The following is a 26,663-nucleotide window of genomic DNA, read 5'->3' on the forward strand; positions in this document are numbered from 1 at the left end:
CCCCCCCGGAGCCACAGAGCCCCTTGCATGGGTCAGCCCGGCCAGCCTGCCAGCGTGGGCTAAGGGAGATAGGTGGCCGCTTCTGTCCCTGCTGCCCCAGAAGGGGGTTTGTTCTCAGCGGCACGTGGATCGGGACCACGAAGTTCCAATAGAAATCTAAGGGTGTTTGCTTTTGCCTTCATGGCTGGAGGAAACATAAATCAGTTCTGTCTCTTTGGAAGGAATTCCGGGGTTATTTATTCAAAGTGAAGTGTGTGCGGATTGGAAGACAGCTTGGAAAACAGCCGGCAAGGGAACTCTGTCCAGAAGGCAGGTTTCGAATGCTGAAGTTGTTTGCAGCTGCTAAATGATAGCGTTGGGAGCACAGGGTCTGCAGAAACTCCTCTAAGGTGGGGGGATTTCGGAGCCTTGGTGATGCTGGAATGGGGGGGTGGGGGGCAGGCAGCCCAGGAGGGTGTGTGATGGCCCCAGAGGACCAAGGACGCCCAGGAGCCAGACCTTCCTTCTGATTTTTCAAGAGAAGCTAGAAATACAGATTTTTAAGTGAAATCTCTATATTTAAAAAGGTTGGTGTCTCATTAGAACATTAAGGGGGTGGGGAGGATGGGGGAGTAGGGTTAGAGATACAAACTTTCAGTTTAGGAAGGCAGAAATAAGGACGGTGGACAGGGGAGAGGATGCAGTCCGTCACTGTGCAGTGGTCTGGTGTGCGGACGATGGTGACCGCTGGCTGAGGTGAGCCTTTTTGTCACACACCTACTTGTCGGATCGCTGTGTTCTGACCTGAAACTCACAGAATGTCGTGTGTCAATTATACTCCCAACAGAAAACAAACCCCACAGATCTCTTATCCTGTTTATAGAGGAAAGGTGATTGTAATATATGAAACACAGCTAGCTCTGACATCAGTAGACAGGGAAGATTACTAATAGCTTACTTAAAATTTTTTCACCATATTGTTGAAAGTCTCTATGAATAAAAGTTTTTCAAATGATAAGTTATTTATTAAGCATTCTTTGGCTTTGTTAAAGTGAAAAAACAAGCAAACACACCCAAACCTCAAATCCCCAAGTAGAGGGAATGAAGCCTGTGTTTGGGCTGCCTCCTTCCAGGGCCCCAGTGGGCATCCTGCTTCGACAGCCCAGCTGGACACGGGGGCTTCACATAGGTGGTGTGGTCATGGGGGCTCAGCAGGGGGCCCAGCACCAGGCCCAGACATGGGGGACAGGGGAAGGGGGATGGATTCAGAGAGGCCCTGAGAGATGGGGAGATGGTACTTGATGTGGAAGCATTGGGGTCTGGAGTGAATAGCTAAGAAAGAATCCTTGAGATGTCTTTGGTGCCAAAAGGTGGTTTTATTAAAACACGGGGACGAGATCCATGGCTGGGAAGAGTTGCTCCGGGGTTCTGAGGAGGGGCCCATTATATACTGTAAAGTTGGGAGGGGATTAGGGAGAGTGTAAGCCTCCCAGGTATTTTGGCAACAAGGTTTCCAGGATCCTGAGGGAGCTAACTATTGCTGGGAAAAGTCATTTATTACTGTTTAGTAAAAACTCAGTCATGAGACCCTCCAGATGTAATCGGTGGGTGGTATGCTTGGGAGTGATGGCCAACATGTATCTTGGGGGTAGTGATAAAGGAAGTTTCCAAAGGAATTTCTATAGTTAAAGTAGACTCACAGGATCCTGGGGTCAGGCTAAGATTGCCTGTGCCCTTAGGAAGGTGTCCACATGGAGGCAGCCAAGCTCCCGGGAGAAGGTCACTCTGCCCGTTTCAAGGACTTGTCAATGGGCTTTAGGTATGAGGAAATTTAATTTATCTTTTGCCCTTGTTTCCCACATCAGTGCTGACCCCTTCCCCCAGTCTCCCCTTTTCCTTCTGTGGCAGAGAGCCCTGGGCTTTCCTCTGTCCCCTCCCCAGCTCCCCTGAGGACCTGAAGACATGACAAGTTTGTCATCTCCCCATGGACAGCATAGGATGTCTTCATTTTCCCAGAGCCCTGTTTTCCCTTTGAAGTCCTATCGTAACCGAGTGGACCTGAGTTCTCTCCTCAGTGAGTCACACGTGGAAACTGCACCAGGTAAGCTGTCGCACAAAGGAAACTTTATTTGCTCCAAATAAGGAGATCCCAGGGAATACGGTCCAAAGCCGTGACTCCCTGAGCAAGGGTGGACGGAGTCCTTGTGTTTAGGGTTAGGATTAATCCTCAGAAAGAGGAGGCTTATCACTATATGCAGAGGCGGGCACAAGGTCACGCCTGCGCTTTGAGGAAGGACTAGTGCTCCTCCTTGGGCAGAGGTCTTAGTGTCATAATGAGGTCAGGGTATCAGTCGGCCACTCCACGGTCCATGTGCGCAGGCGTGAGTCTGTGAGTCAGGGGCTGAGTTCCCACTGGCCCCGGGTGGTCCAAGCAGTTGTTGTTGCCCAAGGGTGGGGCGGCAGGCGGGGAGCAGTTTCAGCATCCTTCATAGGATGCTTTACCTGTCGGGTTTTAGCCTGAGTTAGAGATCAGTTGGAAAGAAGAGCTTCAGGAAAAACGTGGGATGAAGGTCAGTGGGTACAAGCAGGTGGGCAGTAAAGGTCAGGTCTTGGGGTCTATTGTGCAGGTGGGGCCCAGGGAACCCCTGAGGGGGATGGTCCTCTTCACTGATGGGGCTGGGATGCTGAGGGCTCCCCAGAGGCGCTGGCCTGGACAGTGGTCACCAGTCTGTGGTCATCGGTGAAAGCCTGCAGGAGCACTGACAAGGCAGCTGGTGCTAGGAAGGGGATGCGGTACTGCCCCACCCCCAGGCTGCGCTGGTCGCCTAGCATGGACATAGGCCAGAGCCGAGGAAGAGCCAAAGGGGCTGGCATCCAGGCTATAGTGGGAAGGTCATGGAACCTCACTGGGATGCTGATGGCTCACTGGGGTTTTTGTGGGAGGCTATCTCTGGAAGAGGCTTGGGGACAGGGAGATCTATATGCCCCTTGCTGGACTTGTGGGATGGTGAGCCCCCAGATCCAAGCACTGCAGGGTGGACAGAGGAGCCCTCTTTGGCCCTAGTCGGCCCCTCCCCAATGTGGCCCGGCACCACCCCTCTCCTCACTGCACTAAAGCAACACAGCTGGCGGGGGTGGGGGGTCCGAGCCTGCGTCCTGATGCAGCCCTGGGACCCTGCCAGCTCCGGCTTCGGCCCACACAGCCGGCCGGCCCTTGTCTCCACTCTGCTTCCTGGGTTGGAGAAGCAGGCACTCCTGTGTTGCCCCACAGCCGTTCTGCAGTCTCCCCGTGGTGCCCGGTGAGTTCCCTCCCCGCTCACCTGAACCCCAGCCCCTGAGGGCCAGAAATGGGCTCCTCCGTCCTCCTGGCCGTCCTTCCTTGGGCCAAGGGTAGGGTCCGTGCATGGAAGGCTGACTGACCAGATGCTCTTCACGGATACCCCACCTGGGATCACTGCCTGGTCCAAGTGGCAGGGGTGCCCAAGGGCCCAGGGATTGATTGAGAGGCTGGGAGAGGTACACTGGGCTGGCGCTCAGAGCTGGGGGCCTGACCCGGCCTGTGGAAGCTGACGGGTGTGTGGGCCCTGCTCCACGAGGCCCGAGCTTTGCAACGAATTCTGGCCCCTCACGCGGCACAGGTCACTCAGGTCAGACTTGAGACCCTTCCCAAAGTGACAGACCTGGGCGACCCCTCTGCCCAACTTGTATGCAAAGCCCTTTGCTCTTCATACGCATGCTTTTAAGTGCCCTGCGGCAGGCTGGGATCCTGCCGGAGGACAGGGGCTGTGCTCCTCTGGGGGTGTGGGTGGGGACCTGGGCTGTCCAGAAGGCTGCAGGGAGGAGCCCTGACAGGATGTTGGGACACAGCCATCCTGTCCTGGTCAAGACAAACCGCTGGACCCTAACGATTTGGCCAAACTGGTCCAGTTGCCCACGAGGCTCTGCTCTGCCTCTTAGATTGAGAGGTTCTCTCCGGGACTTTGGGGCTCTGCAGAGACCTGGGGCCTAGGCAAGGATGGCGCGGGATGCCCTCATCCTGCTTGGGCAAACAGCAGAGTGAGCAGCGGGTCTGGGCAACCTCGCAGTCCAGGTGGTCTCTGGCCCAGTGGAGGAAGCCAAGTGCAGAGAATGTGCCCTTGTGTCCATTCAGCCTGGAGGGACACGTGCCACTGACACCTGCTTCCTGCTGGGGCACAATTGCCTTTTGAAGGCAGAGTGGGCGTGGGGCCCAGGGGCTTCCAGACACAGGAAGTTGCTCTCACAGCCCCCAGGCCTGAGATTGGCAGGGGGCCTGCTGGGCTCAGCAGGCGGTGGAGCAGGCCACGTCGCTGCCCATGAGAGCCTTTCAGGAGCAGGTGGCCTTGGGCAGAGGTGGACTGAGGTGAGGTGTCTGTGTTTTGGGGCCGTCGGCTGAGCCAGCCAGCACGACCTCCCATGCGTCTGAGCGAGGCCACTCTTGTTTAGGGTGTTCTGCCTGTCACGGGTCAGCCCCTCTCCGTCCCTTCTCCTCAGACATGCCCGGGCCGTGCCCTGTGTGCAGTGGCTTGACCCTCTGAGAGCGGTGCTACCAAGTGGGATATGGGGCTTTGTGCTCTCCCCCTCCTCCCACTCTCTCCTCCCCTTGGTGCGGAGCGCTGACCAGTGTTTGGTCGCGGGCTCTGGCTGCTCCAAGTCCGGCTCTGCCTGCTGGCCCCGGACCCCGACGGTGTTCCCTCACTTGCATCCCTGTGGGGGGCCGGGTCAGCCCACGGTTGCCTTTGTGCAAATCAGAGAAAGAAACCCCCCTCTGGGAGATCACAGACCCCTGGTGCACACCAGATATACCCCCTCATGGCCTCCCTTGGGAGCACACTCCTGGGAGGAAGGCTACTTGCAGAAAGGCTGCCCTCGGTCATTCCCCCGCACCCCTACAGGAGCCCCAACTTGTGGTAAGGGGGGCCGGGTGACCTGCCAAGGTCAGGGAGCTGGGCAATGCAGGGCGCCGGACGCAGGGGCAGAAGTTGGGAACAGGACTGCAGCGTGGACAGCCCTCTTTGTTTTGCTGAGTCCCTCCTGGGGTCCTTCCAGCCAGGGTCTGCCTGGTGCCTGGAATGTGGCCTCCTCTCTGCCCTTCTCCCCTCCCCTCTTAGCCTTTGCTCCAGGAAGCCCCCAGGCTCGGCACACCCTCCCCAGCCTGGCTTCCCACCTCTGTGAGCAGCCACTTGTCGGGCCTCAGACACTGTGGGTGCGGATCTTCCTCCCGTCACTGTGGGGAGCAGCTTCTTTCCAAGGGTACCCCCAGTGCAGGCCGGAGCTGGCTGGGCCCCCTTTCTGCCAGGAGGGGGTGGGGTAGGACAGCAGGGCGGTGATCTCTTTGGCCTCCTCAGGGTCCTGCTCACTGCCCCTCCAGCCTGCACGGTCTCTAACTCCCTTGAGGCACATGTGGGAGCCATTTGGGGCACCCTGAGGGTGCGGTGGCTCTGCTGGTCCTCCCATGACTCCCAGCTTGGGTCAGGAGCCCAAGGAGCAGGGTGGCTGGTTCCCTGCACCTGCAGACGTCCTGCTCGGACTTGGACTTCAGGCCCCTTCTTAGCAGGACACCCACTGGCACCCCGACAGCTTTCAGCAGGCCACTCCCCCCGCCCCGCCCCCATCCATCCTGGCCACTCCCGAGAATCCCAGAGCCCCCCAGGTCTGAGAAGGGTGGGGGCAGCAGCTGGGGCGCCTTCTCCAAGAAGCCTGTGTCTGAGTGTGTGGAATGCAAACGTCTTTCTGTCTCCCAGGGCCGTGGTGAATGCGCGTGCGTCTGTGTGTGCCTCTGTTCAGTGCTTAAGTCTCTCCTTGTTTCATTTTCTGTGTATCTGGTGTATCTGTTTGTGTCTCCCCGCTGCCTGTGGTCGTGGGACCCCTATTTGGGGAAACTGAACCCCGGCTTGTGCCCCACAGAACATGGGGGCCCCACGTGTCCCCGAGCGGACTGTGCTCTTCCAGCGCGAGAGGAGCGGCCTGACGTACCGTGTGCCTGCGCTGCTGTCTGTGCCCCCTGTGCCCACCCTGCTGGCCTTTGCGGAGCAGCGGCTCAGCCCTGATGATGCCCACGCCCACCGCCTGGTGCAAAGGAGCGGCACGCTGGCCGGGGGCTCCGTGAGGGTGAGTGGCAGGCACCTATGGTGGGCAGGACTCGGGCAGGGCACCACCCAGTGCACAGGTAAACTGAGGCCGCCTGCCCTCCCTTCCTCCCTCCCTCTGCCGGGCAGTGGGGTGCCTTGCGCGTGCTGGCGACGGCAGCCTTGGAGGAGCACCGGTCCATGAACCCCTGCCCGGTGCATGACGCCCACACGGCTACCATCTTCCTCTTCTTCATCGCGGTGCGGGGCCACACTCCCGAGGCCACGCAGATCGCCACCGGCAGGAACGCTGCTCGCCTCTGCTGCGTGACCAGCCGGGACTCTGGGCGCAGCTGGGGCGCGGCCAGGGACCTCACGGAGGAGGTGGTGGGCGGTGCAGAGCAGGGTAGGTGGGGTGTGGGTAGGGGGCTGTGCTGTTCATGGGGTGCTGGGGAGCAGGGTGGGATGCACGGGGGAGGGGTGGGGCCCGTATCTGGGCTTGTCTGCACTGGGAGGGGGCCCGCAGAGTGGCGGGTGGGGTCTCATGGGGAGGTGTCTGCACAGCGGTCTGAGGGTGTCCACATGGGGTTGGGCGTCCAAACGATGGGGGGTGGGGGAAGGGTCCGGCTACAGGTCAGGGGGCTACCTACAATGGCTCCCAGCCTAAGGACCACTCCCACCGTTTCCTGGGGCTGCCACCCCCTCCCCTGAACCCCTCAGTCCTGGAGAAGGGTGCTGGTCACCTCCCTGGGCCTGGAGAGCAGGCTCATCTAACTGAGACTGTCTCTGTCTGAGCGCTGAGGTCCCTCCCTCCTCCCAACTCCACTGCTGCCTCACCTCCTTTACCGCTTGCCCTCTGCCTTCTAACCCGGGGTTGTCCAGCCTAGGGTCCAGGTCTGTGCAGGTTGCCTGACCCTAAAGCTTTTCCTCTACTCCTTCTGCCCCTTCCTTAAAGGCCTGACCACCAACTGCCCTCTGAGGCCACCCCAACCCTGGCATGGGGACACTGACCTAGGGGTCACCCTGACCCTTGTAGGTGGGATCTAAGCTGAGAGGTGTGGCAGGCTCTGAGGCTTGGACAGGACACACAGAGCTGGTCTAGAGAGCGATCTGCTCCTGTGGACCCTATTCCATGGGATTCAGGCCCAGGGCTCGACCCCACCCTGAAGGTCTGCTTAGCCTCTGCCCTTGGCTGCCCCTCTGTCTAGACAGCACTGTTGTTGGCTGTTCATCTACACTCCGGGACTGGCTACCTGCTCACAAGCTGAGAACTTAGCCAAGTAGCCTGCCTGGGCTGCTGGCTCCTGGCTCCTGCTGATGCTGGAGAGAGGCTTGTCTGGCCCCCGGCGATCTGGAGCGGCCAGCAGGAGTGGAGGGCGGGGGCATGGTCAGTGGGGGCTTCCTCATGAGCCGTCCCTTAATCTGAGGCACTGGCTGTGGATCCTCCCCAGCTCCCTGGGGTGGGTGGTGGTGTCAGGCTGCGGCCACGGCCGTCTCCTGGCTGGGATGGCGGGCAGCCCCTCTCCTCCACAGACTGGGCCACATTTGCCGTCGGCCCGGGCCACGGCATCCAGCTGCACTCCGGCCGCCTCCTGGTGCCGGCCTACACCTACCGCGTGGACCGGAGGGAATGTTTCGGCAGGATCTGCAGGACCAGCCCCCATGCCTTCACCTTCTACAGTGACGACCACGGTCGCACCTGGCATCGTGGAGGCCTTGTGCCCAACCTTCGCTCGGGCGAGTGCCAGCTGGCTGCGCTGGACGGTGGGCAGGCGGGCGGCCTCCTCTACTGCAATGCCCGGAGTCCCCTGGGCAGCCGCGTGCAGGCACTCAGTACAGATGAGGGTGCCTCCTTCCTGCCCGGGGAGCTCGTGCCGGCACTGGCTGAGACCGCCTGGGGCTGCCAAGGCAGCATCCTGGGCTTCCCTGGCCCGCTCCACTCTCTAAGGGTTGAGAGATGGTCGGCAGGTGCCAGGAGCCACCCCCAGTCCTCACGCTTCTGTCCCGGAGTCTGGCAACCCTCAGAGGAGGGTATTACAGACACCCAAGGGGACCAAGGGCTCAGCGGGATGGAGGGATGTAGGTCCAGCCCTCAGGAGCCTGGCCTGGGGCCTGGGCTCAGTGGGACCAGGGGCGCCTGGGCCCCAAGACTCCCTTGGCTCCCTGCTACCCTGTCTCAGAGCCCCACCTGGCTCCTGTATTCCCACCCGGTGGGACGCAGGGCTCGGCTCCACATGGGAATCCATTTGAGCCGGTCCCCCCTGGACCCCCACAGCTGGACGGAGCCCTGGGTGATCTACGAGGGCCCCAGTGGCTACTCTGACCTGGCCTCCATCGGTCCCACCCTCAAGGGAGCCCTGACCTTTGCTTGTCTGTATGAGAGTGGGGCCAGGGTCTCCTACGAGGAGATCTCCTTCTGCATGTTCTCCCTCGCTGAGGTCCTACAGAATGTGCCGGTGGGCCCCAAACCTCGCAGCCGCGGGGGTAAGCCTCAGGAGCGCTGCCGGCCTTCCTGATGGACCCTCTCGCCAGACCCATTTGTATGTCCCTAACACTGTGCTTTGAAATAAGACACAAAAGCAGACAGACCTAGAGGAGAAAATAGAGCCATAGTTGTAGTGGAAAATTTTAGACACATGTCCTAGTAACCGATAGAGCAAACGGACAAAATCAGTGAGGATACAGAAGATATGGTCAGGCTGCTGGGCAGACCTTACTAAATGGACACACAGAGAACCCAGCAGGAGATAATCGCATTCAAATACACCTGTTTACACCTGTTCAAATACACTTAGGTGTAAAAACTGACATCATGCTGGATCATGAATTCAAGTCTCTACAAGACTTCGAAGGATTGACAATTACAGTGAAATTGAGCTAGAAATAAACGTGAATGGAAATTTAAAATCTTCCTTGTGAAGGTTTCTGAAAATTGAGAAACATGATTCTGAATTGCTCCTGGTCCAAAGAAGCAGGTCTGGTGAAAGTGAGGAAAGAGTCTGAAATTAATTACGTGAACACTGCACGCACTGTGTGAGAGGGGCTGAAGCGAGGGCCGCCGCCGCCCCACTGTAGTGGGGGCAGGAAACTGAATCCAAGGGGGAGGACAAAGAAGAGAACAATCATGAGCAAACCTAGAGGGATAGGAAAAATCATACAGTAGAGGGAATAAAGAGAGCCAAAGCCGGGTTTTTAGAAAACTGATTAAGCTGGTAATCTTGTTGAGACTGGTGATAGAAAAAGGAGAGAACCGTGAATAAGCCACATCAGGAATGGGAGAGGGTGTGCGGGGCTCCTCCAGATGTTCAAAGATTTCAAGAAGATATTAGGAACCTTTTTATGCCAATACACTTAAAAATTTAGACAAGATGCACAATTCCTGGAAAAATACAACTTATTAAAGAAGAAATAAAAAATCGGAAAAACCCTATTAAAGACCCCGAATCCCTCACTGAAAGTCTGCACACTAGGAGAGGAGAGCTTCGGGTGGCCCAGCTTCCCCATGAATTCTGCCGGCAGTCTCAGGACCATCCGTGCTGGTTTACTGGGTATTTTCCCGTGTGGGAAGCTGTCGCGCCAGTCTTCCAAAGTGGTGGCACCATCTGTAGATCTTTTTGGTGAGTGTCTGTTTAGAGCTTTGCCTCTTTTTCAGTTGGGCTGTTTGTCTTCTCACTGTTGAGTTTAAGAGTTGTTTGTACATTTTGGCAACTGAGAGTATGGAAAAATGTTCCATATCCTGTGTCAGGGGAATGTCCTGCTGCTCGCTTAGCAGAATGGGCAGGATCTGGAGCGCCGCCAGCACCACCTGCTGGCGAGGGTGGGGACGTCCCGGCAGGACTGTCCCTCGCGCGGGCAGAGGGCGGGACGGGGTAGCCACCAGGAACAGTTTGGCGCTTTCTTACCAACAACCAACTCTTATCATAGGATGCGGCATTTGTGGTCATTGGTGCTTATCCAGATGAGCTGGAAACTCATGTCCACACAGAAACCTGCACGTGGGTGTGCATAGTGACTTCATTCGTCATTGCCGGACCTTGGAAGAAATCCGGATGTCCTTTGAAAGATGAGCGGACAAGCTGTGGTCCAACCAGACAGAGAAGACATGGAGAACCCTGAACTGTGTACCACTGAGTGGAAGGTTACATGCCCTGTGACCCCATATGACAAGAGACGGGTGGTTGCCAGAGTTTGTGAGGAGGAGGGATGAACAGGTGGGGTGTAGAGGACTCCTAGGGCGGTGGGATGAAGCTATGTGATGCTCTCATGGTGGGGACGTGTCACTGTGCATTTGTCCAAACCTCAGGGTGTGTGACACCGAGACGGAGCCCTGAGTGAGCTGTGACTTCGGTTGATAATTCTGTATCACCGTTGGAATCATCAATTACAAGATTGTACCCCATTAAGAGGGGACGTGACCCCAGGGGAAATTGTGTGTCCAGCTTGACCTTGGATTCCTCACTGAAGGTGGCCAGCTCTTGGCTCCAGCTCGTAGACCAGGAAAGGGTAGCCCAGGTCCTGGGAGGGGTCGTCCTCCTGGGCAGAGGGGCTCCAAGTGCAAGGCTCAGGTGGGCCCTGGCTGTGGGGGCGGCCACATGCCTTATGCTCTGGGTTCCCTGCCTCGGGCCTCATTTGAGAAGCCCAGGCTCACCACCCCCTCCCCGTTCCTGCCGCCACCGCCCGCCCGTGAGATGCGTGGGGCTGGCAGGGAGGGACCTGCTGGGCGGGCGTGGGTAGGGGTGGGCGAGATGCCCCAGCCTTGGCCGTTGACACATGGGGCTGGGGCAGAGCAGGGGACGGAAAAAGTGAGTGGAGGCGGGCTGCAGAGGCTGCATTCCGGGAAGGTGAGCAGCAAAGTGCTGACTGTGCCTGGCTCGCTGGCTTCTCATTGGAGACTCGCTGCTGCCCGTGGGTGGCCCGGCCGGTGGCTTGGCGAGGCCACTGCTTCCTGCCCTCTCTGCTGTGTGTGTTTTGTCTTTTTTTTTTTTTTTTAAAGATAATGAACTCATTTGTTTAAAAACATATTCAAAATGTGTTGATTTGATTTTTACTTTTAATTTTGGTATTTTTTTATGCTCAAAGTGCTCCTTGGTCTTTTGATGGGACGCCAACTCGGTTCCTTTCAGGGGCAGCAAGTTGCCCATACCTCACAATGACCAGCATGGGCCGAGGTCCCAGGGACCCTCTTCACTCAGAGCCTGTGTTGGGCCCTCCTGCTCCGGCCACCTGCCCTGGGGCCTCCCGGGCACCTGGCTCACCCCCGGGCGGTATTTCACAGGTGGGATTCGTGGGTCAAACAGCAAATGCTTGGCTAATGCCTGGCTAGTGTCAGTTCTCCAGTGTGGCCATCCTGCCCGCCACACTCCGGTGCTCCAGGGGCCTTCGTCCCTGAATCCTCGCCGGTGAGGTGGAGGATGGTTCAGTGTTGCCTGCGGACAGGCTCCCTGTAACCTGCATTTTCCTTATGAGTGAATGGAACAGCTTTTGTTGCTGAAGGGATGTGTACATACATACATGGAGTGCACACATGCATAGTGTTTGTGGTTTGTGTGGTACGTGTGCATCTGAGCACACACGTTTGTGTACATGTGCATTTATGCACACGTGTGTGCCCATGCGTATGGTTGTGTTGTACAAGTGTGCACATGCATGTGTGCTCATCCACGTATATGTGTATGTGTGCGTGTGCATACATTTGCGCATTCATGTGCATGTATGTGCATGTGCCTGTGTGTATACATGTGCACGTGCATGTGTACATGCACGTGTGCATAGTTGGGAAGTGCCTCATCATAGCTTCTCTTCACTTTCCCACTGTCCCTTTGACCCTTTCCGTGTTTTAGAAGATCTTTATCTAATTGGAGTATTAACCTTTTGTGTAATATTATCAATACTTTCCCTTAGTTTGCTTTGACACTTCTCTTTGCCACATTAAAGCATTTTCCCCAATTTGTAGAATGGAATGTCTCCATCTTCTCTTTCACGACGCTGTGAATTCTAGCCAGTGTCAGGAAGGTCTTCTCTAGTGTGAGGTACTCACCCCTGCCTTCCAGTCTCAGGGTTTCTGTTTTACACTTACATTTGGGATGCGTGCAAGTGCATGGCAGGAGGAGGGAGTTTGCCTGATACTTTTTTTTCGCGCTATAAACACCACTTACTACTTCCTCTGTCTTTGTCCCCTAATGGTTGTCCTCTGGTGTGTGTGCCGCCGTCCGTCACTAGTTGCAGGTCTGATAAAGCTGCTGTCTTTCACTTTCTTTTCTCGGTTTCCTTGGCTCTTGCCTGCTTGTTTGTTTCTCCGTATGAACTTATCAGTTGCAGAGATGTGGGCTTCTACTGGGACCGTGTTACAGCTACAGGTTAATGTGGGGAGAACTGGCCTCTGGACGGCGCCAAGTGTTCCTGCCACAGGGGCGTTCCGCCCTTGCGCCCAAGCTGTCCTGTGGGGTCGCACATTTCTCATAAAACTGATGCCTCGGGCATTTGATCTCTGTTGCTGTTGTCAGTAGAAGATCTTGGCCACTTTTTCTTCTGACTGCTTATTGTTTGAAAATATGAAAGCCATGTGTTTCTGGGTGTTAGTTTTGGATGTGTGACATTTTCTCACTACTGTCCTCGTCTTTCCACGGAAGCTACTGGTTTCTTCAGACTCTCAAGCCTGCACAGCCCGCAGACTCCCCAGCAGTGTCCCTCCAAGTGTGACTCTGCCTGGCATCCTCAGAGCAAGGCGGCCTCCTTGCCTTGTCCTGGGCGAGGTGCATCTACGTCCCGCGCAGCACTGGTCAGGACCCCGGCGCAGTAGGACAGGACCCCTGTGCAGCAAGCCAGGGTGTGCGTGCAGAGGACCTGGGGGGAGCTTTGTGCACGGCCCCTGAGGGTTTGGACAGGGCGCACTGGGAAGGGGCGAGGTTGGGACAAGAACTGAGATCCCCTCACAACAGGGCTGTATCTTCTTCCGGAAGATGGACAGACGCTCCTTTGCGAGTGGGAAGGGCTCTTTCTCCACCGATGCTGCACCCTCTCTCCACCTGTGCAGCCCACATGCATGCCCACTGCCCAGGGCCCTGGTGCTGCCTGGGAGGGACTCTCAGGTCAGGGGGAGCCGTGCCAGGCTGAAGCAGTCTCAGGACAGGCTTCCTGGGGGGTGATGCCCCGTGGCACCCTGAACTGTAGGGATCTCACCCTGCGGAGGATGTGGTGCATGCACATGGGGGGAGCAGAGATGAGAGGCCTTGGGGGGTCTCTGGGGCAGTGAGGATGAGGGCCTGAGGAGGGCTGGCTGGGTCCTCCATCTTCGGGCAGAAACTCACCCCCCTCCCTTCCCACCACAAGAGCAGGAGAGAACTTGGGCTTTTCTTAGAGCTTTTGTCATTATTTAATTATAATATAATAGAATAGGGTGAGGGGCTCTGAAGTGTTTGTGGAACGCAAGACAGGACATGTGCTCCTGAGTCCCTGACACCCAGGCAGCCACGGACCAGCCTGCCCCGCAGCAGACCTGCTTGCTGGGCGAGGCCCCATTAAATAGCACCGTGTGTGGTTGCCAACAGGAGGGCGATTCCCGGGGGAGGGTCCCCAGGACTGGCCTCTGAGGGGGTGACTCCAGCTCTGCCTGTTCTTCTCCTTGCTACCCCCCCACCCTGGGGCTGCTTGGTGGGTGGGGCCGTGCCTCGGGGTGGCCCTGGGCCCCCACTCTGCCTTGCCAGGGGCTCCCTCCCAGGCCTGGAGGAGCACAAGGTCCCCACCCCCTGCGTGGGCCCCTCTGGGTGCACGAGGGGGCACGTCACTGGGCCACTCCAAGGCAGGGTCTCCAACCAGAGTCCCTGTGCTCCCGTGTCCCAGCAGCAGGCTCCCCTGGGAGGCGGTGGGGGGCTACAGAGACTCGGGCAGCCTGACCCTCTGGAGGCCACAGCACTAGACCAGCCCCACTCCCCGGGGAGACACTGGTGGGAGGCCCAGTGCAGCACAACCAGAGATTGACCGGCTCAGGCAGCTGGGCCTGGAGTCCTGGGTGATTCTCCTTTCCTGACCACAGCGGGCGACAGGGACACCTCCCACCCACAGGTTGTACAAGGGGAGTTGAGCAGGGCTGGCGCAGGCAGGGCTGGTCACCATCACCGGGCTCAGCCCTGGGGCGACCCCCCACCTCCTCCCCACTGCACACTCCTTTAGGGAAATCTCCCACCTGGGCTCCCAGTGGAGGGTCTGAGGGATGCAGGCCGCCCAAGGAAGCCACTGGTCAGAGGGGCCAGGGGCAGGGTCCATGTTCGGAACTCAGAGGCTGGGGTCCCTGAGGGCTATTGGCTGAGGCCCTGCGGCCCGGGGATCCCGGCATGCTGGGGAAGACAATTGTGGCATACTCCGTCTGTTCAGGGGCGCAGGGGGCGGGGGGCTCCGGCGTCTTCTCTCGCCACTGGAAGTCCAGCTCCCCATAGTCTACGGTGAACACAGGTGCCACACAGGGGCCCTCCTTCTTTGGGGAGAGAAAGAGGGAGGCGTTAGTGGTCTGTGGTGGTGGACAGGCAAGTGCACGCGTGCCCACGAAGGGCCAGGGCAGGGCCTGGGCTCCCAGACCCTTGCTAGGGCCTGGTGTCCCTGTGCTCAGATCCCGTGAAAAGGCTGGAGACAGGCGTGCTCCTGAGCCTGCAGACTCCGCACCACCCGGGACCACAAAGGGAAGGAACTCACCAGAGGCTCGTCCTTGCTCCCACAGGCACAGGTACCTACAGAGAAGCGTATCTGGAGTGAGGAGTCCCAGGACACCCCACACTCCTGCACGTGGTGGGGCTGGGGGCTTTGTAACAGGGCCCTTCCTCCCCAGGAGCTCCCATGAGGGTGATCGAATGTCCTCTCCCCTACCCGATAGTCTGGCTAACCCCACCCCCCACACAAGGACCCCATGTCCCTGATCATCAAGTGGAGAGCCACAGGTCCCATGTAGACCGGGAGTTGTGCTGGGTGGCGGCCATGTAGGCCCGCTGGCTTCCAGTCCCCATACTCCTGCCACAGGAACCTGCCATCTCTGGCCACAAACCCCCCACGGGGAAACATGCAGGCACCAGCCCCCGCACACAGTGGACGCCTGATCAGCAATGCGGCAGCCAACCTCTCTCCATCGGAGGCCACACAGCTGCCAGGGGGCTTGTCTGGGACCCTATGGGGCCTCCTGTTCGGCTACATGTTCCCTGGGGTGCCCCCTGGCCCAGGATACCAGAACCAGGCCTTCGGAGGAGCTGACCCCCAGGCTGGGTCCCCTCTGGGGGCCTCCTTCCAGCCCCAGATGCGGTCATCAGAAGACTGAGTTCAAGCTGTCTAGGACAACCAGGAGGTCAGGATGTGTGTAGAGTGGGGGTGAGTGGGGATGGCTGGGGGGCTCACAGCAACCACCCTGGTGTCTGTGGTTGTCAAGGGCAGAGCCCAGCGGCTGTGAGAGATCCTTTCAGTGTCCTGTGGGCTGTGGTGTAGCCTGAGCTTTGGGAGGGCCCTGTGTTCCCAGCATAGATGGCTCAGCCTGGTGGGGGGGCTGTTGCTTGCCTTTCTGTGTGAACTTGGCCACGACCCTCTCTACACCACTCCCCTCAGACCCCTCCTTAGAGCAGGTGCATGGGAGAGGGGTGACCCCAGAACCTGGGAGGCCCACTTCAGCCCCAGCCCCTCCATGAGAAGTGCTCACTGTGGGCAGGGAGGGGTGGTGGTGGCTGGGGGGAGGACGGTGTCGGGGGGGTCCCAGCTGCAGGAGACTGGGGTAGTGACAGCAGTGGGGCTTGGCGGGGCCTTACCTCGAGTGGCCCTGGGGAAGGCAGTGGCCAGGACCCAGGTCAGCAGCAGCAGGAGCAGGACCCCCACCAGCACACCTGTGATGCCAATGACCAACCCCTGTAACTGGCCAGGTAGTCTGGGTGGGGGGCTGGGGCTCTCCGTGGGGGGCTCCAGGATTCTCTCTGGAGAGGCAAAATGAGAGAGACTCACAGAGGGGACTTAGTAATGGGGACTCAAGGAGGGGACTCAGGGAGGGGGACACAGGGAGGGGAACTGAGAGAGAGGCGCACAGGGAGGGACTCAAGGAGGGGACTCAGGGAGGAGGGTACAGGAAGGGGGCTTAGAGAAGGGACTCAGGGAGGGGGTCGCAGGAGGGAGGCCAGGGTGGGGACAGGGCCCTCCCCTCCGCTCTCCATGTCCAAGGGGCCGGCCCCTGGTCTTGCACTAGCCAGTCTTGCCCCCGACCCCGCCCTGCCCACATCTCCGCTGAGCCTGAGCTTTGCTGCATTCTGAGAGGCGCCAGCCACCTGGTGCCCTCCCTCAGGCTGTGCCCTCCCGCCAAGGGCAGGGGGTCTGAGGGTGTGTCCCATCCCAGAGGTTGATGGTTGATGCCGTTTGTCCCTGCGGGCCTGGGTGTGGACAGAGCTGCTCCTGGAGCCGGGGAGGCCCTGCCCACTGCACCCCCCCCATCTCAGGCTTGAGGCCGCACCCTTCACAGTGAGCTCCGCACGGGGGCTCTCGTTGATCTGTGTGTTGGGGGGCAGGTAGATGGCCCCACACAGGTAGGTGCCGCTGTCATTGGGCCTGGCAGCTGCGATGCTCAGGTGGAAATCCCGGCCGCTGGGCAGCCGTGTGATGTGGAAGCGTCTGTCTGGGCCGGGCTGGACGTGGTCCTCCTGGAAGGCGACCAGCTTGTCTGTCTGGTTGCGGGGGCTCATGCGGTACCAGTTGAGCACAAAGCTCTTGGGGACGCTGGAGAGGCTGCAGGTGAAGGTGGCGTTGTCCCCCTCGTGCACAGTGAGCTGCGCCGGGGAGAAGGTGAGGGGGCTCCAGGGCCTGTCGGGGGAGTCTGTGGAGGAGGACCAGAAGCCGGTGAGGGAGGACCGTGGGGATGGCCGCCCAGATCCTTCTCTCCAACTCCCCCAGCTGCAGGGCCTCTGCCTCCAAGCCTTGCAACTTCTTGCACGCCCCCAGGGATGTGGTGCTCACTTCTCACCAGGCAACTCCATGGTGGGGTGGGGTTTGATGATACTGGGACCCGAGGCCTGGGCTGTGTTCTGGCTCTGACCCCCAGGTCTCCCATTTCTCCCCCAAACAGTGGGGTTTCAGGTCCTCCCTGCAGGCCTAACCGTCATGTTCCTAGCTCCACCATCCTGGGTCCCTGGCTCATCAGGCTAGCCTGGTCCTGTGTGCCCTGAGGGGGGCAACGGTGGGCCAGGATGCTGGGCGGGCCGGTAGGGGCCTCCCTTGGAAAGCTCAGCATCCAGCAGGCTCAGGGTCCAGCCTTTGGCCTATTGTGGGACAAGCTCAGAGCTGGGACGGGGTCTGCCTTCTGCCTTCTGCCATGACTCAGGGGACTGGAGCTCAGAGCAGCTGGGCCATTACCCCTGATATGGACAGAAATGGAGGCCCCTGATGGTCCTGGACTCTGGCCCACACTCCTCCTGCAAGAACACCTAATTGCCAGGCCCTGGCCCCGGGGATACCCCCACATCTTTGGAGGGGCTCATGCCTCCTTCCACCGGTGCCTGCCTCACCACCACATGCACACGTGCCTGTGTGAGTGTGTGGGCCCATCCCCCCCCACACACTTGGCAGAAGCCCCTCCCATCTGGCCCAGGCCACAGGACAGCAGCACCTCACAGGGAGTCAAGGTGACACAGGAACAGGTCAGAGGCTCCCAGGGTCCCAGGGTAGGAGCCACGGCCAAGCCCATACATGCTAAGCCTTCCATTCTCCGTAGCTGGCTCACCAGGGAGGCTGTGCTGTGATTCCTGATAGACACACGGGGACCAAGGCGCAGATGGAGGATGCGCCAGGCCTCAAGCTGCTCTGTCGGGACCCAGCTCTGGGTCTGCCTCTGGCTGCCCTGACCCCGGCCAGGGGACCTTGCCTGGAAGCCTGGGGCTTCTCCTGGGCCACTGCCAGGCTGCTCCAGGCCTTGGTTTCCTCACCCGGTAGGGAATACCCAGACCCAAGATGTGGCCCAGTGAGGTAATTTCCTGGCCCCCCTACATGTCCCATACCCTTCAGCTCCCAAACACTGCAAAGACGAGAGGCCCACTGCCCTGTGGGGTTGGGCATCTGCCCATGGCCCCCAGCCTGGCTTTCCCAGAGGAGACCCCCCCCCCCACACAGGGGACCACGCTAAACCCCTTTCCTATTTGTCATTGCGTGTCCCACCCACTCACAGCCAGCCCACCACAGTGGGACCTCCCTGGCAGTCCTGACGCATGTCTTCATTATCTGTGTACTCAAGAAGCACATGCGTTTACAAAGAGAGCATCAAGGGAGTAACCAGGCAATTGGGGTGCGGGGGTGCCAAAGTCGGCCGGGGCATTGCAGCCTTGGCCTGGGCTGCTGGGTCCCTGGGCCTTTCCCCCACCCTCACTCTGCATGTCTCCTGCCCAGCCCCACATGCCCCTGGTTCCACCGGAGACGTGCCTGTGCCTATCTCCTGACAAATGCCCACCAGGAACCCCCTCCCACTGAGGCCTCCAGACAGACAGGCCCCCCTCCCAGGATCTGGGCCTCTGAGAAGTGGCCCTTGGGGTTCCGCAAAGTGCGTAGCATCTCTTCCCCTCCTGCAGAACCCCCCGCCTGCCTGGCAGGCCTCCCCCTGGGCTTCTGAGTGGACTCTGGACCAGGCCCTCAACTACCCTCAACTATCCCACCCCTCACCCAAATTGGTGACCATTTGGGTCACTTGTCTGTTGGTTGGCTCTTTGCAGCACCTCTCAGGGAACCCGAACTTGGCAAGGAGGGAAGACTGGGTGGCTCTTAGCCCAGCCTCTGCCTCGGTCTCTATGTGGCAGCATTCTGGTCCTGCTCAGGCTCTGCTGACTCCCAGGTCCCTCCTGGTGGCCCTTGAGACCCTACTCCCTTTGGGCACCATGGCTTCCTTGCTTCTCCTTGGACCCCTCTCCAGGGCACCCCCATCTCTGTGCCTGTTGTACCCCCACCCCCAGGGGTCTCACAGCATGGTCAGTGCCAGGGCCTGGATGCAGCAGCAGCCATGGGTCCATCCCGAGACAGGTTGGGGTGGTCTTCCCTGTGGGGAGTGTGCTGCCCCAGAGCCCATTCTGACCAGGGAGCACCCACCTCCCCAAAGTCACAAGAAGCATGGCTGTTGAGGGCTCTGACAGTTTGGCTGGGGTGCAGGCCCACGGGGGGAATCCCGGCAGGGTTCTCAGCAGCCTGTCCCCATGGAGAAAGATGAGCTCCCTGGAACGGGGGCTCAGGGACACCCGGGGAAGCGGGCCGGCGGGAGCACGGGGCTGAGACCTCACTGGGGTGAGGGGGGGCTCGGTGGGCACTGGGCTCGCTGCTTTCTGGGAGCAGATGTGACGGCCAGATGGGACAGGGACCCTGTGTACACACACCTCTAAGTCGACCCAAACTTTCCCAGAGGAGCGCTGGTAGTAGAGCCCAACTGAGTACGGCCATCCCTACAGTAGGAACACCTGTGAATCTTGTGTTGTTTGGCTTTAAACATTGAAGTGTCATCTACTTATTTCATATTTGATAATAAAATGTTGGTAAGGGGCCCCAGGGCCTTTCTTTGTCTGGGGAATGGGTCAAGGAGGGAGCCGTGTGCGCAGGTGGGGAGATCTCGGGGTCGGGCTCAGCACGGTGGGACGGGCTGCGTGGCAGGGGGCACAGCTGCTGCTGTCCTGGAGGTCACAACTTTCTCATCTAGCACCCAGCCAGCAGCTGATTTACGCAAGACCTGCCTGTGGTGCTGGAAGAGTCACCCGGTGGATGGTCAGCTCCTACAACGCCCATGAGTCTCTCACTCCGCAGGAGGGGGACAGGGTGCCTTCACCTCCTTGCCGTGGGGTCCCTGAACTTGCCGCATGGAGGATCAACATGTCCTTGAGCTCCCACATGTGTCCGATGCACCCAGACGACATGTACCTACCCACCCTGCTGGGACCAGTCAGGGGCACGTGGGGGTCCACGGCAGGGAAAACAAGCAAGTTTTTGTTGGGGACTACACCAAACTCAAACCCTTCACACGGCAAAGAAAACCATCAACATGATGGAAAGGCTACCTACAGGACGGGAGGAAATACTTGTAAATCATTTATCTGATGAAGGGTTAATATCCAAAACATGTAAAGAACTCACATAACTCAATAGCAAAAACCCCCAAATAATCTGATTAAAGAATGCACAGAGGACCTGAATAGACAGTTCTCCAAAGGTGTCCAGAGGGCCGACAGACGCCAGGAAAGATGCTCACCACCCCTCAACATCAGGGAAATGCAAATGGAAACCACAATGAGATACCACTTCACACCTGTCAGGATGGCTAGACTCAAAAAGACACGAAACAACGAGAAAAAGGCACCCTCGTGCGCTGTTGGTGGGGATGGGAGCTGGTGCAGCCACAGTGGAGAACAGTGTGGAGGGTCCTCAGAAAGTTAATAGAGCTGCCCTAGGATCCAGCCACTGTACTACTGAGTATTTACCCAAAGAGAACAAAAACACAAATTAGAAAAAAGCCACATGCACTGCCATATGTCCTGCGGCATGATCTACAAGACCCACGGTACAGAAGCAGCCCGCGTGTCCATCCACAGATGAGTGGTTAGGAAGGTGTTGTGTGCGCACACAATGGGACGTCACTCAGCCATAAGAATGAGATCTCGCCATTTGTGACAACATGGGTGGATAAGGAGGGCATTACGCTAAGTGAAATAAGTCAGTCACGGGCGCCTGGGTAGCTCAGTGGGTTGGAGCCTCTGCCATTGGCTCAGATTGTGATCTTGGGGTCCTGGGATCAAGTCTCAAATAGCATCGGGCTCTCTGCTCAGCAGGGAGCCTTCTTCCCTGCCCCCACCCGCCTGCCTCTATGCCTACTTGTTATCTCTGTCAAATAAATAAATAAAATCTTAAAAAAGAAAAAAAAGAAATAAGTCAGAGAAAGATGAATACTGTGTGATCTCATTTACATGTGGAAAATAAAAAAAAGAAAAAAGAAAAAAGAAAGAAAAAATTAAACAAAAACTTAGCTCCTGGATATAGGGAATAGATTAGCAGTCGTCTGAGGTGGGACTGGGGTGTCAGTGGAAGGAATGAAGGGGTCAGGAGACACAAACTTGCAGTTATAAAATGAGTAAGTCAGGGGAATGGGATGTAAGGCATGGGGACAGTAGCTAATAATCCTTTCTCGCATGTTTCAAAGTACCTAGAAGAGTGAATACTGAAAGTTCTCCTTATAGATTTTGTGACTCTGTGGTGACATGTGTTAACTGGTTAAATTTTGTAATATGTACAAATAGCGAATCATTTCACTGTACACCTACAACTAATATAAATATTCCTAACTCAGGCGCCTGGGTAGCTCAATTGCTTAAGCATCTGCCTTCGGCTAAGGTCATGATCCTGGAGTCCTGGATCGAGCCCCATCTCGGGCTCCCTGCCCAGTAGGGAGTCTGCTTCTCCCTTTCCTTCTGCTGTTCCCCCTGCTTGTGCTCTCTCTCTCTCAAATAAATATTTTTTTGTTAAAGATTTTATTTATTTATTTGAGAGAGAGAGAGAGAGGGAGAGCACACAAAGGAAGAGGGAGAGGGAGAAGCAGACTCCCCGCTGAGCAGGGAACCTGATGTGGGGCTCGATCCCAGGACCTGAGATCATGACCTGAGCCAAAGGCAGATGTTCAACTGATTGAGCCACCCAGCTGCCCCAATAAATAAAATCTTTAAAAAATATATTCCTAATTCTAAGTTTTCCACATCTAAAATAAAATTGAGATCTGAGTTAAAAAAAAAGAAAAAAGAAAAAAACCAACCAGAATGCCAGGGTTGGTGACAGAGAGAACTGGCGTTTGACCAGAGTCAGAAGAAGCCAAGGACAGTGACATCCAGGGAGGTAGGCGGCCCTTGACTGGGCTCCCATCAGGGCCTGATAATCCAGCAAGAGGGAGCATCAGAATGAAGGGCCCGGGGGGAGAGCCCCTGGAGTGTTAGTAGAGAGGTCTGACCTCTGTCAGATGAGTGGAGCCGTGACCCCCAGTGCACCTGCTGGCGCAGCCCTGAGCCTCAGCATGGCACAGTGTGACCTTATTTGGAAATAGGGTAGGGGCGCCTGGCTGGTGGGTAGAGCTTGCGACTCTCCACCTCAGGGTCGTGAGTTCAAGACCCATGTTGGGTACGGAGACTACTTAAAAAAAAGGGTTATTGCAAATATAATTTCTTTTTTTTTAATGGCTTTTTAAGAATTTTTTTAAAGATTTTTATTTATTTATTTGACAGAGAGAGATCACAAGTAGGCAGAGAGGCAGGCAGAGAGAGAGGAGGAAGCGGGCTCCCTGCTGAGCAGAGAGTCCGATGCGGGGCTCAATCCCAGGACCCTGGGATCATGACTGGAGCAGAAGGCAGAGGCTTTAACCCACTGAACCACCCAGGCGCCCCGCAGACATAATTTCTTAGATAAGCTGGAACCCATGGGTTCCTAATGCAACATGGCTGGTGTCCTTACAAGAAGGGGAAAATGTGGACACCAGCGTATGAGGGGAGCGCCATATGACGCTGGAGCCAGATGTCCTGTTGCATCCACAGGCTGAGGCCCCCCGGGTTGCTGGCAAACACCAGGCGCTGGGGGAACCTAGAAGGGAGACTCCCTCACGGTCCCGGCGGGAACCGGCCCCATGCAGACCTGGTCTCGGACTTCCCGCCTCCAGAAATGCCAGACCACAACCTCCAGGTGCTGAAGCCTCCAGGGGTTGGCTTTTTCCCCCCACAGCCCCAGCAAATCCATTCACAAAGGTGCCAATACAGCCAATAGGAGACTCGGAGTAACGGGTGTTCACTACCGCGTTCTTGTGACTTTTCTGTATGTTTCAGACATTTTTCAAAATTTTAAGTTGGAAAAATAACTAAAACAAATCTGCCTTCAAAAAACAAATCATGGGCTATGCAGGCAGTTTTCAGAATTGACCTGGTTGAATTCTCAGTGCAAGGCAGACACTAGTGTCCCCAGCCGCAGGTAAGAACGCCGCTGCCCAGTGAGACAAGATGACTTGCCAAAGGTCTCATCAGCCATGCCTTCCTTTGAACTCAAGCCTGTCCTGTTCCAAAGCCTGTACTCTTCCTTACTCTCATTCAGTAGGATCTGGGCCAGCCAGCTACTGGGTTTGGGATATTCCATTAAATGGAAGAAAAACATGTACGTAAGGAGGTATGGGGGTGGGTGGGGAGACATCCATGGGAATGATCCAAATAATAAGGGCAACAAATTAGGAAAGCAAAGAGATAGCACTCAAATGTCCCCACAGCCAGGAGCACCCGAGTCTGGTGGAAGGGGAAGAGGGTAACCCGACATATGATGTTGGCAATGTGGTGTGCTCAGGGCTGAGATGGGGAAACTGAGGCTGCTGAGCCCCAAGCTGGTGCCTTTGACTCTGGACAGTGGCTGCAGTATCTCATTCTCACCTTCCCCTGCTTGGGGAAGGGGTCCCGGGGGGTTGTGGGCCTCCATGGCTGAGTCAGGGCCCCCATTTATGCCTCCGTTCCCCCTCCTGGGGTGATACTCACACCTCTGCCTCTGTGCCTGGGCTCCCCCGCAAGGCCCCCCAACGGGGCACCTTTGGCCACATGCCCTTGGGCCTCTGACCTCAGCTCTGAGTTTCCTCTGCTAATCCTGAGAGTGGCCTACATGCCTTCCTGGAGAGCCAGGCTGGGCTGGGGAGGAAACATAGGGCGGCTGGCACCCCACCATTGCCCAACAGGCCCGGGAGGAGCACCAAGACTCCAGGATGGGCAGTCCCAGTGGGACCTCGTCGTGGTCCTTCTGGGGGCCATGCCACCTCCCAGCCCAATGAGGTCCAGAGGAAAGACCCTGGGCCCATCCCAAGGATCCACCTTCCTCAATGTTCCCATCTGTGCAGTAGCCGAGGACAAGGGCAGCTGGGCCCCTCTCCTTGACCAATGGACTTCGACCAGGGGCCCCCAGTGATAGATGATCTGTGCAAGGAGGCTAAGGGCCAGCCTCCCTTGCCGGAACCTGCTGTGGATGCTCGAAGCCACACCCAGACCATATACACACAAGAGTCTCGTCCAGAGACCTAGGTCCACAGCAGGTGGGCTGCAGAAGTGGACAGTCTTCACTTGAATGGTTACTCTTCTGATATAATTAGAAAAATGTCTCTTGGCCATCTACCTGGGACCTCACAGAGACAGTCAGTCCCCTGGGGGGCTGGTCCCAATCCCTGGAAAATATGGGGCATCTGGGCTGAAGTTTGTCGCTCTGGTCAGCCCTTATCTTACAGAGGGGCAAGCCTGTCCCATGGGACCCTGAGGAACAGCTGGGATGTTCCTGCCTGCTCATAGGTGAGGGCTGGACTCACCGCCAAGTGAGGTGGGCAGGCAAGAAGCTGGAGCCCAGAGATGCACTTCACCCACCCAAAGTCACACAGCACCCTGCCAGGGGCAGTGCTGGGCCTATGAGGCCAGATCCCAGCACAGCCCCCTCCCTGTCTGTCTGCCAGGGACCAAGAGCCAGAGGTCTTTCCCTGAGACCTGATCCCGTGCCACCCAGCCCTGACCCACGTACCTAGGAGCCGTCCTGGCCACCAGCCCAGCTGCAGCACGGCCCAGACGAGCGGCCAGGGCGCCCGTGGGGTCCCCATGCCCAGAGCGCAGCCAGCCTCGTTTGCCAGTCTCCTCCTCCACGGCTCTGGCAGAGGTGTGAGCGGAAAGGAAACTGTCCCGGGTCAGGACCGAGGGACACGCCCCAGCCCCACCCCCTCTTCCTCCTCCTCTTCCTCCACGTGGGTGGAAATAGGAGGGGAGCCCGAGAGATACTGGGGGACTGAGGGAGAGAAAGATGGGGGAGACAGAGTAGGGGACGGAGAAGGGGGATGGGCGAGAGAAAGAAGTAGAGAGGGTGGGGGAGGGGTGGGGGGTGGGAGGGTGGGGAAGAGTGAAGCACAGGTGGATGGGGCGGGCACCCAGCTGCCCCTCTTCCCCTGTGGGGTCTCTCCATCTGAGCAATTTGTCATTTGTTGTGGCTTCTTTCCCCTTCTGCTGAGGCTTGTGCGGGATACTGGACTCTCCGTTCTCCCCTCCCCCATCCATTCTGCCCTTTGCAGGTGGACTGTGCATTCAGGACCCTGGGGCTGCGGTGAGGGCTGGGCTCAAGCCTACGCCCACCTTGTCTTCTCTTGAAGGCTTGAACCGACCACACTCTGCCAATGCTGGGGAAGGTGGGGCAGGGCCACTGCCAAGGGTGTGCCCCTCCCCCCAGGCCTGCAAGGCCACACGGGACAGCTGAGGGTCTGCCTGAGCCCCAGGCTGGGTCCGGGAAGGGCATTTCCGGTAGGCCTACCTGAGACGTCCTCCCCTCCTGTCCTGCCCCAGGCCTTGGAGTGCCCTGGCCCTGGGTGGGGGGAGGGGGCTGCTGCAGGAGGCTGGCACCCCCAGCCCCCAAGCTTCAGGGTGCCACCTGCCGGCCTCCTGAGGACGTCCAGTGTTGGGGGCTTAACATTCAGCGTTCGGGGCCACTTGCCCAGGGCTCCCCCAGCTCCCGCTCAGCGCAGCCTGGGGACAGGGGCGGTTGGGGGCGGTCGTGGGCCGGGGTCTCCAGGCTCATCCGGTCGGGGAGGGGGCGGCGCGGGCTGGGTCGTGGGCCCGGGGTCTCCAGAGCGCCGGCCGCGTGCAGCCACACGTCTGGCCTTGGCGGGTTTGCTGGAAGCGGTTGGTGATGAATGGAAAGCGCGAGAGGAAACTGCTGACAGCGGCAGCCCCAGGCCGGGTGCGTGGGTCTCACAGCCCGAGCAGCAGCCCGACAGCTGGCGCCGCCCCAGCCCCGTTCACCTCGGGCTCGGCTGCCAAGGGAAAACATTAAAGACAACTGAAACGATGGAAAAAGAGCATCAAAGATGGTGTCTGCAAGCGAAGGCGAGCAGAGGAAGCTTCGGTGGTGAGCGCAGGGCCACTCCCGGAGCCCTGCGTGGGCGGCGGGGGGCGGGGCATGCGGCCCCGAGGCGTCGGGTTGCTGGGGGGTGGGTGGGCCCTCCGGACAGGTGTCTCCTGGTCCGCCCGCCCTCGGGGCTTCCCCTGGGGCCTGGGACTGGGGATGTGCGGTCAGGTGGGGTTCGGGGCTGCCAGGCGCCCGGCAAGTCTCGGACCCCGTGGTCACCGGGGGACCTGCACTTTGGAGCCCCAGGCTCTGCGCTGAGGGACATGCCTCCCTCGGAGGGGAGTCTGAGGGGTGTGTGCTGGGATGTCAGGCGACTTCAGAACCCTGGCCACCCCCACCCTCCATCCCCCCAGCCATCCCATCTGTGATTCCATCTGCAAGAGCTTGGATGCATGTCTGCCTGTCCTGAGTCGGGATGCACTGTGCCCCTCCCCCAGCACCCTCTGTGGCCTCCTTTCTCCTCCCTCCCGCTGAGCTCCCTTGGGGTGAGGGGCTGTGGGCACCGCCCACTCAAAATGTTGGAAGGGGCATTTGCGCCCTGGAGGGTTGGGTCAACAGGCAGATTTGGAGTCACAGGAGGGCACAGAGACCCTGCAGGCGGGAAGGGGAGGGGTACACAGCCTGGAGGAACCTCACACTTCACACTAGGGTGGGCAGGCGCAGCAGGTGATGGGATCAGAGTCTGGGAAGGAAGCT

At 58.3% G+C, this 26,663-nt stretch overlaps 2 protein-coding genes across 3 annotated transcripts; one reads left to right on the forward strand and one right to left on the reverse strand.

Moving 5' to 3' along the window:
• The first annotated feature begins 5,612 nt into the window (after window positions 1-5,612).
• NEU4 (neuraminidase 4) lies at window positions 5,613-9,599 on the forward strand. The gene is made up of 3 exons (XM_032857738.1): window positions 5,613-6,108; window positions 6,216-6,471; window positions 7,599-9,599. The coding sequence occupies exons 1-3, from the start codon at window positions 5,908-5,910 to the stop codon at window positions 8,579-8,581; spliced, it is 1,440 nt and encodes a 479-aa protein (XP_032713629.1). The 5' UTR covers window positions 5,613-5,907; the 3' UTR covers window positions 8,582-9,599.
• Window positions 9,600-13,295: 3,696 nt separating this feature from the next.
• Window positions 13,296-24,754, reverse strand: PDCD1 (programmed cell death 1). 2 transcript variants are annotated; one of them, XM_032857741.1, is made up of 5 exons: window positions 24,600-24,754; window positions 16,531-16,890; window positions 15,842-16,003; window positions 14,751-14,785; window positions 13,296-14,532 (listed from the first exon to the last, which is right to left on the reverse strand). In XM_032857741.1, the coding sequence occupies exons 1-5, from the start codon at window positions 24,673-24,675 to the stop codon at window positions 14,302-14,304; spliced, it is 864 nt and encodes a 287-aa protein (XP_032713632.1). In that variant the 5' UTR covers window positions 24,676-24,754; the 3' UTR covers window positions 13,296-14,301. The 2 variants fall into 2 exon arrangements, with proteins under 2 accessions (XP_032713632.1, XP_032713630.1); XM_032857739.1 differs by having other exon boundaries at window positions 13,298-14,535; window positions 24,600-24,753.
• Window positions 24,755-26,663: the final 1,909 nt, after the last annotated feature.

This window comes from Lontra canadensis, unplaced genomic scaffold (genome assembly GCF_010015895.1).
Source record: "Lontra canadensis isolate GAN:19392208 unplaced genomic scaffold, GSC_riverotter_1.0 scaffold13, whole genome shotgun sequence".
Lineage (NCBI taxonomy): Eukaryota > Metazoa > Chordata > Mammalia > Carnivora > Mustelidae > Lontra > Lontra canadensis.

What these genes read in the sequence shown, in the direction of transcription:
- NEU4 (XM_032857738.1), top strand. Translation starts at nt 5,908, where the DNA reads ATGGGGGCCCCACGTGTCCCCGAGCGGACTGTGCTCTTCCAGCGCGAG. An exon ending in TGGCCGGGGGCTCCGTGAGG is followed by an intron (nt 6,109 to 6,215) that starts GTGAGTGGCAGG and finishes TCTGCCGGGCAG; the next exon opens with TGGGGTGCCTTGCGCGTGCT. An exon ending in GGTGGGCGGTGCAGAGCAGG is followed by an intron (nt 6,472 to 7,598) that starts GTAGGTGGGGTG and finishes TCTCCTCCACAG; the next exon opens with ACTGGGCCACATTTGCCGTC.
- PDCD1 (XM_032857739.1), bottom strand. Translation starts at nt 24,675, where the DNA reads ATGGGGACCCCACGGGCGCCCTGGCCGCTCGTCTGGGCCGTGCTGCAG. An exon ending in CTTCCCCAGGGCCACTCGAG is followed by an intron (nt 14,786 to 15,841) that starts GTAAGGCCCCGC and finishes GCTTCTCTGTAG; the next exon opens with GTACCTGTGCCTGTGGGAGC. An exon ending in GGAGCAAGGACGAGCCTCTG is followed by an intron (nt 14,536 to 14,750) that starts GTGAGTTCCTTC and finishes CTCTCCCCAAAG; the next exon opens with AAGGAGGGCCCCTGTGTGGC.